At 36.2% G+C, this 15,867-nt stretch overlaps 1 protein-coding gene across 1 annotated transcript in view; it reads right to left on the bottom strand.

Moving 5' to 3' along the window:
• The window catches only part of CDS1 (CDP-diacylglycerol synthase 1), a 52,049-nt gene that overhangs the window by 13,547 nt on the left and 22,635 nt on the right, over positions 1–15,867 (bottom strand). Inside the window, exons 3-7 of the mRNA XM_063108497.1 lie at positions 13,829–13,925; positions 7,188–7,285; positions 5,072–5,211; positions 1,930–1,988; positions 183–265 (exon numbers count right to left, since the gene is read on the bottom strand). Of these exons, the coding sequence (XP_062964567.1) occupies positions 183–265; positions 1,930–1,988; positions 5,072–5,211; positions 7,188–7,285; positions 13,829–13,925 (477 nt within the window). The remainder of the gene's footprint in view (positions 1–182; positions 266–1,929; positions 1,989–5,071; positions 5,212–7,187; positions 7,286–13,828; positions 13,926–15,867) is intronic.

Below are 15,867 nucleotides of genomic sequence, written 5' to 3'. Positions count from 1 at the left end.
TTAATGTACCATTTTTGTCTCAGGTTGTTAAATACTAAGGAAAACTCAGTAATATATTTTAATGGAATAGAGGAACAACAAATAGTACGTTTTAGTAGAAATCTGTAAGACACTGTCCAATGTTCAAGAGCTTTAAAAGTGCTACAACTTAAATATAAAGCAGCATAATTCTGTTCCCTTACCATATCATGCCTTCAAACAGATTTTGGATGACAAGATGTGACTGAGTAACTGTTATCAGTAAAGTTACATGAGTCCATGCGAACTGTTAATAGCCCAACAACATAAAAATTAGTGAACACAACTGATCAGTGCAGCCAAGAAGCAACAGTAATTTTGAAACACAAATTTCAGCCATGACTTTTGGTCAAAACTTGTAAGATAAGGTCATTCAAAATAAATGCTGTTAGTAAATTATATTCATTTTGTCACCTACTGGAACCTTAGAAAAATGAAAACATTTAACAAAGTAATCTTAATTTATACACAAATGAAATGTTAATAATATCGAGATACACAAATAAATTTAAAAACATGTATAAAAAAAAAACCATAATCCTGAATCGGATTTAAATTATAATAAAAAATTTATAGTGTTATTACGGCATTTAGAGAAGAACATTTTACTCTGGCTGCACTCTGCAGTTATGAAAAATGCTAAAAACTATTTTTCTTTTAGAGTTTATTACAGTAACTTTTCTTCATGAAGAGTTATTTCTAACCTCTAATGATTCAAACCAGCAGCTTTCAACTGCCCTTCAACTCCATACTCTTATACTTGAAATAGTCACAGGTCTATTCAATGACAGTATTCAATTTCAAATTTTCCAAGACCTTTGTGTTTCATCAATTCCATCTAACCCGAGAAATGCCACTTTAATGACTCTTAGCATAATCAGTATGAGTAGAATGTGAACAAAAAGAAGCTAATGCTTCCATACACTAGTGTTACAATTTTGATTAGAATTTATAAAATGACATTCCAAATTCTTAGGATTTTGATTTATTTTTAATAAACCTATTTTCCATTTCATTAAACAATATTTTATATTGGTTGTTTTGTTTTCTTCTATTTTATCTGCTTAAAAGATACAATTTATCCTAGTGGTTTCAAAATGCATAAATGATTTTTGTCCAATAGGCATAATTTATATTTTCATAGGTGATTTTACTATTTCTAATTTGTCTTGGTTATTTCTAAATTTTCACTAACAATTTTCCTCTTCACTCTCAGACCCCCTGAAATTAGAAATGTAAGAAACACTACAATTTCCCAGCAATAATGCTCAGCAGAACATCTTAACAGAGAACAGCAAAGAATAAAGAATAGGAAATATATTCCAAATCTAAAACAAGCTTTACAAATACATGAATTCACAGATCTAAAAACTACATTGCATTATACAGTCTTATTAGTTACAATTTAAGAAAATAAGAAAAGTTCATCATATGCAGTGATAAATTTCACAAAACATAGACTTTGATACACCAAATAAAATACCTTATGCCAAGAAGAATTATGCAATTCTAAGACTAACTATAACTACCAAGAAAATACATGCTCTGCTCACGATAAGATCAGGTAAACATAGTTACATGCCACAGAACAATACAGTAGATTTTTTCCCAGGCTTAGTAATTGTCCAGGAGACTATGAAAACTCTTTAAATTTCTAAGGAATTCAAATACTTTATTTTAATTTTACAGTCTTTGAAAATGGCCAGAGAAAAAGTTTTTAGGAAACTTTGACAACAGGTAAAATCTTAAAATCCTCAAAAACTTTTCAACTTCAATGTTTTATATTTAATGGCCATCCAAAATTGAAATACCCCTCACATTCAGGCAAGACGTGAACTAGCAGGAAAAAAAAAAACAAAGGTAAGAGTTTTTATTACATATAGTGACTACAGAGTAATGGTTAATACACACCATATAAAACTGCAGACGATAATGTTTCTTCACCAAGCTCAGTACAAACATGCAGAAACCTGTTCAAGAACAAGAAAACATGTGCTTGTTGTAATTTGGTACGAAGGATAAGATTCTTTGAAGCCCAAATAAGCCAATATTCTATATCATGTCTAGGCATATTTTAGCTACTCACTCATATGCCATCTCTCCTACTTTCTTATACTAAGAATTTCAAGTAAGTTTCTTGAGGGAAACAACCTTGTAATCTCCAAAATGCCTAATATATTCCATGGCACAAATTCAATAATCATCTCCTATGTTAATTAAATGAATTAGTCCCTTGCTAATATGTGGACGTGGAAACAAATCTTGAATTCCAATTGAATAGAATTTATTTGCTATGTTAACTCATCAAGTATATGTACAGAATGTTTTCAGTCTCTTAATAATACAAAAATCAATAATAACTATTATGGCAGCTAACATTTATTGAACACTTATTATGTTCTAGGCTCTCGCCTAAGAATTTTATGTGTATTAATTCATTTAATCCTGGGCCGACCCCCGTGGCGCACTCAGGAGAGTGCAGCGCTTGGGAGCGCAGCGACGCTCCCGCGGCGGGTTCAGATCCCATATAGGACTGGCTAGTGCACTCACTGGCTGAGTGCCGGTCACGAAAAAGACAAAAAAAAAAAAAAATAATAATAATAATAATAATAATAATTCATTTAATCCTTCCAACATCCCTATGATATAAATACCTATTATTATCTCCACTTTGTAGATGAAGAAACATAAACAAAGAGCTTTATTAACTTACTGAGAATTACAAGGCTAGAAAGTAATGCTCAGATTCTATTGATTCTCGAGTCATGATGCATGGTTCCATAAATTCATAACAGATGTGTGGTTCCATAAATTCATATCAGCAAGATTCAAGAGTAATTTAAAATTTCTCAAAACCGTATTATAATAACTTTAGTAAATATAATGCTCTTAATAATTCCAAGACTTATAAACAGTATTTGTGTTTATGTTTACATTTGACAAATTTATTACAATGGAAACTTACTAAATTGAAATTCTTACCCAATTATTGTGAAATCTAATAATCATATACTAAAATAACGGGTGGCAATATGAAGCACTTCTTGCCCAATATACCAGTAAACTTTGTTTTTTTGTTATGTTTTTTTGGCAGCTTGCCAGTACAGGGATCAAACCCTGGACCTTGGTGTTATCAGCACCATGCTGGTTACAATGCCAGAAAAGAAGTCTTACCCCTGTAAATATAAACCGAGAATATACTTCACAAGGATATTTCAAAAAGTTCAGGCAAAAGTAGAATTTAAAAATAATATGAATCCTTCCATGAATTTTTTGAAGATTCCTCATATTCTCTCCTATGACAGGAAAGAATCTATCCCAGAATCTACCTTACATTTAACAAAATAAATCAAGGCTTATAGGTTTGATAGTGAGAAAAACTACTCAGTTTCTTCCAAGAAAAAAATGTCAAAACTATGCTTCGATAAACACAGAATCAGAGTCGTGTTTACCTTCTAAACTTTAGCATGTTCTCCTTAACTGATATCAATCATCATAACCTCTCTAATCCTTCAAACTGATCAGAATTGAAAATGGACCAACTACCTTCAAATAAATACCTTCTTTTGCCCTTGAAAAAATAGAAATATTTTAAAATACTTATTTCTAAAAATGTACTTTGTAGATATATCGGTAATAATTTTTTAAAATGATGGAATATTTTCAGAAATTGGACTGAACAAAAAAACTGAATGTAAAAGGAGGAAAACCCTTTAGAAAATGTAGTCCCCCATCACCAAAAAAAAAAAAAAAAACAAAAAACAACAAAAAAAACCCCCAAAACCCAAAACAAACAAAATTCTCTGAAAATTATCATTATAATTTCAAATTGTTTCACTTTCTGACTTTCTAGAATCCGAAGGCCTAGGAATTAAAGGCTTAAAGGTCAGGAACAGAAGGAGTTTTATTAAATTAGGAGCACCATAAACATCATCATAATTACTAAATAAAATGATATACTTTTAAAGGACTGAACATGCTTCCCCATATACTCTGTATATTATTAGTTGAATGAAAAATGGAAAAGAATCACTCGCATTGTATTCAATTTCCAAAACTGTACTAACAGGAAAAGAATTCATTTACTTAAAAACTCCTGGGAGCTAAAATGATAACTATCAACAGCTAAAATGAAAACTCACAAATTTTATTTCCTTCTTTAAAAGTGAATAATGATAATAACAAATATTTAAATAGTGCCAGACACTGTCCTAAGTGTTTTATGAATAAACTGAGGCACAGAAAAATTAAATTTCACAGTGTTTACTTAGCTAGTAAGTGATGGAGCCAGGATTCACATCAGCAATCTGGCTTTTAAAAGTACATTTTACATTTTGTAATGATGTTATGCCAGCTATCCTGATTTGATCATCACATACTGTACACAAACACTGATAGTCAACTCTATACCCCACAAATATGTATCATCACGTATGTTTCAATAAAAAAATTTTTAAAAACAAATTAAAAAAATAAAAATTACATTTTAAAAGCAATTTCTTAGATTTTTTGTTTGTTTTTTGCCTTTTTTTTTTTTTTACAACCAGTAAAATTTTATGGAAAAGCAATCTGTTAATTCTAACTTTACCCTAAACATCTAATTTTTAATCTAAAATCATAAAAAACATGTGGCATAGCAGACTATAAACAAAGTTACATATATAATAAGCCATGTCAAAAAAACTAATTATCCTGATTAATTCTATATGAAAGCTCTTTTTCCCTGGGACAAATAAAGCAATATATACAAGTTTAAGTTTCTTTGAAATTATATCTGGTTAGTAATCACTACATATTTAAGAGTTTCTTCACTACAATTTGCAAAGAAAATTTTCAAAGATATGAAGTGACTATTAATCAAGTACTTTTTTTAAGCACCATTAGGAAATAATTGCTATTTAATACCATGAAGAAAACAATAGCTTTATACATGGGAAACAATTAGAGAAACTAGAATAAAATGTAACAAAGGATGTTATGAATTTAAATAACAAAAATAAACAGGGAAAATATGTTGGCTACATATCGAAACGTAATATTTTCCTTAACTTACCTGCCAGATAAAGGGCAAATGATATAAATCTATGGTAGCGAATAAGGAACTGAAGTTGTTCTTCTCTTTGAACAAATGTAGCAAAATAATCAGCTACAGTCTCTCCATAGAAAAAGTAGTTCACACATAGCAGAAAGTACCTATAATTTAAAAACAATTAGCTTTCTTATATTTGAAGCCCTTTCTCCCCTCAAACTCAACAGAATTATTCTCTACATTTTGATGATGACACAAGGATCAAAACCTAGATCAAAAGACCAATTCAAGATACATTCTACCAAAATGCTATTTTCCTGTATAAATTAAATGTCCAGCTTATTGATCAATGAAAATCTACTGAATATAGTTTCATGCCTTTAGTTAGCTCAAAACCTAATGCCTGAGATAATTAGGAAACAATGCAGAAAATACTACACACAAACACATACACACATATACGGTATTAAGATCACAATGAAAATGAACTCCCAACTTCTCACAAATCTAATGCTTTTTAATAGTAGAGGTCCTAAGACAGATCCCCACCTCCCCTATGCAAGATGAAGAGAGAAGGAAGAAGAAGTAATCCAGTGCTTTCCCTGGTGCCCTGCATGGCGTTTTTCTCCCCTCTTCTAATGCTCCAGGTGGACTCCAGTTGAGCAGTGATTCTTAAGGGGCAGCATGGAGGATGGGAGCTAGTAGCAGGTAAAAATCTAGAGAAAAATCTTTTAAAAATTACATAAATTATCTGTCCTATCCCTCAGTTCTATCATGTTCCCTCCCCCAGGGAGAGATTGAACCCACTGAGATTTTGCTGATGGGAGCTTGTGTGAGCCAGGAAAAGGGCTGAGAAACACTGCCTTAGAGTTCCTCCGGGCCTCATCCTCTGAAGGGCAGACTCCTAGCTAGCTAAGAGAGCCCTGGAAGACAGAAGGGGTGCTTTCCCTCTGGTTCCCAAGGATGGAATTAGGCCCCACTGTTGCCAAAGTAAAGGGCAAGTATTCTCATTCCCATCAACTGCATTACCATTTTTCTATTTTCCTACAACAGAAACTGTGTTTGACTCCTCTGTAAGGAGATCAAGGCCTAGCCCACCAATCCAACTTTTTTGCCCACTATTCCCTAATATGCACCTTCTGCTCAGGAGGGCCAGGAATATTTCACATCTGTAGCACATGCCACATCTGTTCTGCTGTATCTAGTACCTGATAGATGCTGCTTTCCCAGCAGAATACTCTTCACTATCCAGATCTTGTCTTTATTTCAAGTGCCAGTTCATCTATCACCTCTCTTCTATGAAGGCTTCTACAATCACTGAAGCCCACCCGGTTTATCTTTTCTTTTTCTACCCTTAGAATCAATCCTGCATGGTTTAGCATGGAATCGTTCTCCTATTACTTTATCCATCTAACATTTCCCATATACTTTGCCACTCATGAGAAAACCTGTTAGGAGGGAAAATCAGCTATCACCAAAATCAAGGAAGTACTTTTGACTATTCTAAACCCCAAATGTGATACATCTGTTTCAGTAAGACACTGGCTCCTTGGCTGATACAAATCAAACAGTTGTATTAAAAGGCATGGCCACTTAGGTTAAATATGGACTATTATGTTATCATGTTTCCTGGGCTAGATAGCTACAAATTATACCTGAAAAGTTTTTAAAAGATATAAACTTTAACTGTTAAAATCATTTGATTTTTTTTTTTTTTTACTAACTTTATATGCATTTGTATATAGACAATATTTTGTGTGTTCTCATGCCAACTAAGGGGAAATAAAGCAAAAGATTATTAGTAAACTTTTTGCTAAAATTATGATTATAAAGGATGTAAAATATATCCAATAGAATGTTTTGGGTTTTTTTAAAGGACAGGAATGGTGTATATATTCAATATAAATTAGATATCTCTACAAAGACTGAAATGTGAGATATGAAAAAAGTTGTGTTGGAGTGAGGGAGTCAAAGGTGATTTTCTTCTTTCTAAAATTCAATTATATTATTTTTATTTATCCTTCTCCAAAATCAATCTATAAGGTAAACTGCCTGGATACTGACTGATCAGGATGCTTCCTTTACAAACTTTAGAAAGGAATCAGATTCTCATATCTAAAACAGTTTCAAGTTTACTTACCAACTTAGTGTTCTAAACCAGGGTAGATCATAAGAATGATAGACTCTATAACCTATAGTGATAATTTCGTGGAAGCATTTCACTTGAATGCCCAGAACCTGAAACCAAGAGAAAACACTGACACACATTTCTCAATGTTTACATCTGTGATCAATCATTTAATAAAGCAGCTTCTTGTCATATATATTCAAAAAACTTAATCTACCAATTTTTAATAATTCTAAATGTCAGTGGAAAAATACAATATTCAATGTCCCTAAAATCAAGTGATGGCCCGAAGAGGTAAGCAAGATCATGTTTTATTCAAAAATAAATCCCCCAGGGTAGGGGATGGCATCAGAGTTTAAAGTTTGAGAGATATCGTCCGGTTGGTCACGTTGACTAGGCTTTATCCCTCATTACACTTCATTTCCTGGGATTGTCCTTCTCGAGACAGACAATCTTTTTTGTCCAATTTGTCCATTTTGTCTCGAGTTACCCTAAGAAGCAATCACATACATAGTTTGCTTGCATACATTTATTGTTAACCGTACATTGTGTTATTCTTGCAAAGGATAAAGATACTGTCAGGACAAATAGTTAAAACATCTTCTACCCAGTCACCCAGGAACCAGGCACGGTCTTTCATTCTTCTGGCTGTGCCAGTTCTCCCAAGCCAGCTACATCGCTGGTCAATCGAAGCTGTGCTAACCTGGCAAGTTATAAGCAACTTTCTACATTTGCAGGCACTTTGGCCAGTCAACTGAATTTATATAGTTCTCTTTCCACAGTGTCCTAAATACTTGCTTAGTAAATGGGTTTATAATATGAATCCCTTTTTGATGTTCTATTTAGCAATCCTTCAATGGGGTGGAGGACAAGGTATGAGAGATACTGAGGAGATAGAACTAACTGGACTTGGAGATTGAGGAAACTGGGGGACTAAGGGAGACAAAGGAACACAGAACAATACCAAAGTAGGCTTGGCAAAGTAGACAGATTGGTGCAGCATGGCTAGGGGATGGAACAGAAGTTCATATTTGGATTTGGTGAGTAAGAACTATGGTACCTGTGGGTTATCCAAATAAAAGTGGTTATTTTTACTTTGGGAATCTATTCTAAAAAATAATCCTGAATAGGATAGTATTATTTACAATAAAAAAAAAAAAAAAAAAACAGAACATAACCTGAAAGTCTAAAAATATCACAATGGTTTAGACAATTTATGATGCATTAGGTTCCATTGGGTAGATGAATCTAACAAAGGTGATGGTTATACAGACTGTGGAGCAACACAAAAACATGATATTATATTTAGTTTCAAAAGCTGGATACAAAACTTTAGTCACATTATCATTACAACCATGGTTTTTAATACATAAAGAGAAAAAGGACAAAAGGAAATACATCAAATGGCAGTATTAATCAGGTTCTGATTGTTGATGATGAGGTTGGGAATGATTTTTTTAAATTATCTATATTCCAAAGTAACATTAATACACTTTTACAACTCTCACAATGGGAAAAAAATTGAACACACTATTTAAAAGTAAATTATACAAGTATACTGTGAATTAAAACTTAATTAGTATAGCAATTTCCAAGAAGATTAGGGGGAAAAACCTCTTACAGTAATCTCTATATGCTAACATCTGCCTTTAAATCAAAATATGCTTTGGTAATTGCATCACTTAGAAAGCATGATTCAGGTTGTGAATACAACAATTAACTATAAATAGAAGGTTGAAGGAAAAAAGCTCCTTTTATTTTGAGGAACATGAGTATGAGTTCCATCTTAAAATAGTAGCTACCATTTCCTAGAAGTAAGTTTTTAACAAAACTATCTTGAATTAGTCATTTCTGAGTGCTGACATTATAAGGCAAATGCAAGTTAGGCACAATGTATACTACTCAAAATACAAATTATCTAGTTAGGAATATGAATATAAATAAGACTTTATTTTTTTATTTTCTATTTTTTCGGTGGATGACCGGTACAGAAATCTGAACGCTTGATGTTGGTGTTATGACATTAAATAAGACTTTAAAACACATAACAGTAATATCAATTGAGTACCAACTCTATGTGCATGTATGTATATGTATAAATCATCCATATTCCCTTAACATAAACATATAACATATGTACATAAATATATAAATATAACATATGTATGTGTCCATGTATATACAAAAACTTAAATAAGCAATAACAGTTCAAATCTACTTTAACTAGTCTTTAAAATTATTTTCTTCTCTGATTAAACTCACCAAATCAAAGCAAATACTTATAATAAAATTATATTTTCCTTTCATAGTAGAAAAAATAAACAAAAAAAGCCCAAGTACTTTAGGCATGTTAATGATTCTCTTTAAAAAAATCAGAATCCAAATATGCACGCATGTCATCAAAAGTGTTTTGAATTTTGCCATAAAAGAGTGGTTAAAAGTAGTCTTTAGGTGAGGTTCCAGTCAAGATGGTGGAATAAATGGTTCCCAGCGTCACTGTCTCCCACAAATCAACCAATTTACAACTACAAAAATATAACATCATCCAAGCTGGGGTCACTGGAGCTTAGGGGAAGAGGAGGAGAGATGTATGGAGTTCATGAAGGCAGGAGAAACCATGACAAGAGAAAGAAAAAGCTGCTCTGAGCATTTTGGGCCATGGCTGCTTTAAGGCTGGAGCTGCTGAGCGCATGGAGCAGGAGCAGGAAGAAGCTGCAGCTGCACCCTTCAGATGAAGTTACTTGGAGGTGGCAGGAGAGAAGAGGGCCTTGGCAGCCCCGGACAGCAAGACCACTAATAGGGTTCACATGGACCCACGAAGGAGCAAGGAGCCAGAACAACTGAAAAAAGGGAGCCATTCAGAGGCTGGTGAGTCATCACAAGGGACCAGCACAGGGCCTGTCCCATAGGAAGTGTTTGGAGTACGGGCAGTGGGGGAGATGGGCCCACAAGAACACTGGGACACAGCAAGGACAGTCGATCCGTCCCCCAATCAGCACAGGACCACTCAGAGGAGAATGGCCGGGAATGCAGAATTGCATGGGGAGCAGTTTGATGAAAAAACTCAGGCCCAGATCAGAGATTCTACAGAACACAGATCCACTGGGTCTCTGGAGAGCCGAAAGTATGTATAAGGTCAACCATTAAACCCTGAGCTGCACAAAAAGCCTTCCCTAGGGAAACAGCAGCAAAGCAGAAATTTAACTCAACCACACAGTTCAAGTACTGGTTCCCACAGGAAGTTCCCCCATGTTAGAAGCAAAGGACAAGAAATTAGTTCTGGTCCAGGCACACCACCAGCACCTTGGGGCCTGCCTAGGAACTGGAGGCTTGGATCCCAGGACTGGACCCCACTCCCACTTCCAGGCAAACTGCGCCAGCACCTCGGGGCCCACCCAGTGACCCGAGGCATGGAGAAGGGGACTGGACCTCTCTCCCACAACCAGGCACACCAAGCTAGCACCTCAGGGCTTGCCCAGGGACCCGAGGCATGGAGAAGTGGACCATACCACCCTCCTTCAACCAAGCACACCATGCCAGTGCACCTGGGGACCTGGGACATGGAGAAGGGGACCAGACCACCCTCCCACAACCAGGCACACCGCGCCAGCACCTCGAGGCCCACTCCGTGACCTGAGGCATGGAGAAGGGGACTGGACCCTCCTCCCACAACCAGGCACATGGTGCCAGTGCCTTGGGGCCTGCCTAGAGACCAGAGGCATGGAGAAGGGGACTAGACACACCCCAGAACCTGGCACACTGCCAGTGCCAAGGAGCATGCCAAAAACATAACCTCCACGTGGGTGGCCCACCACAGCCACAATAACCATGGCTGCCGTGAAAGCAGCTAGACACCACAACCATGATGCAGATGGTCCACCAACCACTGGAGTGCATTCACACAAGGAGAGTCACCAGCAGAGACAAAGAAAAGAAGAGGATGCCTCTCTCCACAAAGCCCATTTCAGAGTGACAGGAGAAGCATCTGCTCTATAATATATATTGGGGGACCTGATCACACCTCTCAGCATTGGACAGATCATCTACGCAACAAATTAACAGAATAACCATTATCCTTTCAGAAGGAGAGAAGAAATCTAGGGTAATTAGGGGGGGTGGAGGGGAAGGGGGAGAGATTAGATAAGAGGCATAAAGAATAATTACGATTTGTAACAATATATATGCTAGTAATATTGACTTGATCAACATATTTCAATGTTCAACCCCCAAAATATGTATATTCAACAAATAAAGTAATTTTTTTTTTTTTAAAGTAGTCTTTATCCACAAGTTCTTGCCCTAGTTACCACACCCAACAGTTTAGAGAAAAATGTAACTTATTTACTTGGAAGTCTACCAAACCAGCCCAGGTCAGTGTCTAGGATACTGGTGTCCTGCAATATCTTAGATCAAAATTTCCTCCTAAAAAGGAATAATAGGTCAAATGGTCTCCAATATTTTCAGTGGCTCCTCACCGCTTTCCAAATGAAACCCAAACTTCCTCATACAGTTCTGTAAGGCCCTCCAAAATCTCGTCTCTGTGCTCAAGGAAAAGCACCTCTTTCTGACACACCTTTGCTCACAGTCCTCTGTCCAGCCCAATGGGTGCTCAAGGTCCCACTCACTGGTCCCTTCATCCGCAAAACACTAGTTAAGCTCCCTGCTCACTAGGCCTCATCACTCAACACTGTAGAGTGCTCTGCACACACTCACTTCTTAAATGCCCAAGTACTGAGGCCAATGGTAGTCATTTTAGCCCTGGGCAGGGTCAGAGACTGAGCAGACTGTGAGCTGGGAGCCCTTCCCTGGAATCACACCCAGACAACTGGCCAGGCCTGCCTACCTGGCTTTCAGATGCACATCCTCTGCCCTCATGTTAAGTCTGTCCTATCCCATTATCCATTCTTCCTTTCTAATAAAAAGCACTTTAAGAGGTCATCAAATTAACAGAACAAAGAAAGTAATTTCTTACTCATTTTTATTACCTTGATATCCCCAAGGTAGTACAAAATTAATGAGAGGACAAAAAAAAAAAAAAATGAAAGAGGCTTTGTGGTGCTTATAAGAGCCACTTTAAGTGGTTTCAGGAGTTGATGGGATTTTTTTTAATTGTGTCTAATTTCACTTCAAAACTTATTTTTTTATAAAGTAAAAGAAAAAATGTATCATATTGCCCATGAGCTTATTGACTATGAACAGGACTGAGTGGGAGACAGGTGAGATGAGTAAACACATTTCTAAGAGGGCAAGAGCATCCAGGAGGTGAGTACATAAGACAAGGTCAAATACCCGAGATGGGATGAATAATAACAACAGTAATAAAGAGGGACACGACACTCTAGAGAGCAAGCTCTCAGTGTTCACTGCTAAACCATCCCCAGTACCCAGTAAGTGCCTAATAACATTTGTTGAACAAATGCACTTCTTTCTTGCTCCCACCACCTTGGGCTCCTAATGCTTCCTTCTTCGCAGATATCAAGGCTTCTGTACACATGAATCCTCTGCCTGTAACAATCCTTCCCCCAAACTCCTCCCTTTGCCTCAATGACACCCATTCAACCTTCAGATCACAACGCCTGTGCTTGGCACAATGCCTCTGGAAAGGCTCCCAGCTCCCTCTTTGCTCTCACAGCATTATTCTTTTTTTCAAATGCTTATTGCCATTGGTAATTATATGTATAAGAGAACATTTCAAAAAGTTCATGGAAAAATATAATTTAAAAATAATACAAATCCTTCCATGAACTTTTTGAAGACCTCTTGTGTGTGTATGTTTATAAAATCAATTCTCTATAGACAGTAAGCTCCATGATGGCAGACAGAGGTATGTTTTTCTTAGCACCATCATATCATACCCCAGAACTAGCATAATGCCTGGCACACAGCAAGCTTTTTGGACACATTTGTTACATGAATAAATTAAGAGTTTAAAATACTCATTTGGCTTCACAGCTTGTTGAGCTTCTCATACACAACAAAATCTAAAACTCCCACAGTGGCTTCCACTTGCTTCTCTAGTTTCATCCCTGGACACCCTCCACACGTACAGATCCTACAATGGACCACATTCTCCCATTACCTTCATGCCTTGACCATATGTCCCCACCTTGGCATGCTTTCCCCTGTCCAGTCTTCAGGACTCAGCTTTGGTATCATCTCTTCTAGAAGCCCTTCCTTATCTCCCTCTGAGACTAGATTAGGTACTTTTCTACTGTGCTCTCCTAACATGTTCTATCAGAGGACTTACCCCACCTATTTACCATACTATTCACTTATATGGTTACTTATATGTCTCTGCCATTTCACTGAGTTCCTTGAAGTCAGGGATCTAGCCAATAGTCATATATGTTGAAGTCGTGTATATGCATGCATGCGTGCATGTGTGTGTGTGTATTTCTGCCACATCTAATGTTTGGCACAATGTTGTATACACTGACATGTATCTATTATACATACTCAGTGCCTGCTGGATGAACACACTTAATGACCATTTTGCTAATGGAGATTAGTTCATTTCATGAACTAGAAGACATTTAAAGGAACTAAATTTGCTGTTACCAAGTCTTGAATTATCTTTTTTATGACGTGCTTCAGTCATATATAAATGCTGAAAAACAAAGCAAGAGACACTTAGGAAAATGTCAAACACTTACAAGAAGCATCAGCATAAAGGATCCCATATAGATGATCAGGGAAAAGAAGAAAATCATAGTTAGAGTAAGAATTCCACGAATCCACCAGTTTTTCCACCTACAAAGAAAATGTTTGTAAAATTAGTATTTAATGGGCTCTTAAAAGTTTTTTCATGTGATTTCAGTATTGAGTTGCTAGACTTATAAATTTTTCCTAACTATACTTTAAGAATCTCCTATTTCACTTCATATAACAACAAACAATAAAAATGAAAACCAACCAAACAGCATTAATCCACCCACTGGCAGCTCAATTAAAATTTTAAATTATGTGAGCCAAAGAAAGAAAATAATACTGGTTAAATGTGAATGGGGATGAATCATGAGGTTAGGGAGTTAGGTGGTCAATGTGGATGTGAAAGTCATGCATCCCACAAGGGATCGAGTGGACAGCAAGAACAAGCCAGGTGTACAAAAGACCCTGAAAAAGAGGATGCTTGATCTTTTACGATGAGAGATAAAAACAGTAATGATTTTAAAAAGGTGGTATAGACAGCATGGCCTGCCAGTGAGAAAAAGTGTTGAGAGGATAATAAAGAATGGACACTGGAAAGCACAAAGATTTCAGCAAAATGAAGGAGAGAGTTGCCTGTGATCTAAGAGATTGGTCACTGAGGTAAGGCCAGGTGGAAGGACACTTCTTTCTATTGCTCAAAGAGTTCTGCTTGCTTTTCTTGATTAGGGGCAGAGTCTTTAGTAGGAAAGTATTTTCTTACCTTAGGGCCTTTCCTTGTTCCTTAGGGCAGAGCTTCCCTGCTGGTACCCCTGACTGGTTCCTGCAATGCTGAGAATTGATCTCCCTCAACCATCTGCTGTAAGGGCCTGGGATGCCCAGCTGCCCCTGGCCCCCAACCCCACCAGGAGCTCATACTTTCATCCCCAATGTACCATACAAATTTATCAGTCCTTATGTAATTGTGTCATAAAAAATGTTGGCAGCCATTGTATGAAAATCCAGAATGATTCAAATACATGAATGGTGATTTCTGAGTCATCCTATGATTTCTGATTGTACCTATCTATGGATGATGATTTCTGAATCTAAAATTGTTGATGTTTTTCTTTAAGACTTTTCTGATTTTTATTAATTCAAATAATAGCATTTAAATTATGTTACAAGAGATTTTCATTCAACTTAAAGTCTAGTAACATATACACACTACCTTCTAAGCACAGGTCTTCACTCCATTCCTACAACACAAACATTAGCTGATTCCATCCATTTATAAGATACTGATTACATTCCTTGCTTTCAATCACTTTCCTATATAGTTTAGATACTTCCAACAAACTACTCTTTTTCAAATACCACTTTTATCATGTCATTTCTGTACTCAGGGCTCTGAAATGCCAACAACGTTAAGTCCATATGCTTTTTTCCTAGCTTCCAAGGTTTTTCATAAAATAGTCAAATTGCACTTACTCAACTTTATTTCCCTCTACTGTTTAACAAACTATGTAGACTCATAAATTTCTCATGAGACTATAAATGTAGGGGCTGAACTAAAAACACTAGAGCTGAAATGTTTAATTTAGTTTTATAGATATAACTGTTTATGGATTAAATAATGGATTAGAAAACTGGGCTAGGTCACAAAGCTAGTCAGAGATAAATAAAGGACCATAAACCAGCCTCTGGTAATAATCCTGTCTTGTCTGTATGAAATCCAAAAGCATGGTCAATTCAACCCTTCTTTATAATTGATTCTCAGACAGAATTATTGAGAACTTCTAAAGAGAAGAGCACATGACACAAGCATCAGAAATCAGTCCCCAGGAGGATGCTGCCAATGTCCAGGTGTACCTCTTATGTCTGGCTTTGAGGTTCAGAGAATGGTAGCTGCTGAAACCTAGAGATTTTAAACAGGGAACCTGCTCCCTTCATATCACCCCCAAATTCCATGGTAACCAAAAACCTGGGGCCTCAAGGAACATATTTTATCCAGCTGTCTTTTATTATATAGATATTTCCCCTCCCAGAAAAATTCCCCTCTTCTAAT

The sequence above is a fragment of the Cynocephalus volans genome, chromosome 9 (assembly GCF_027409185.1).
Source record: "Cynocephalus volans isolate mCynVol1 chromosome 9, mCynVol1.pri, whole genome shotgun sequence".
Classification (NCBI taxonomy): Eukaryota; Metazoa; Chordata; class Mammalia; order Dermoptera; family Cynocephalidae; genus Cynocephalus; species Cynocephalus volans.
The sequence above is the reverse complement of the archived record's forward strand: the minus strand, read 5'-3'. Positions and strand labels throughout refer to the sequence as shown.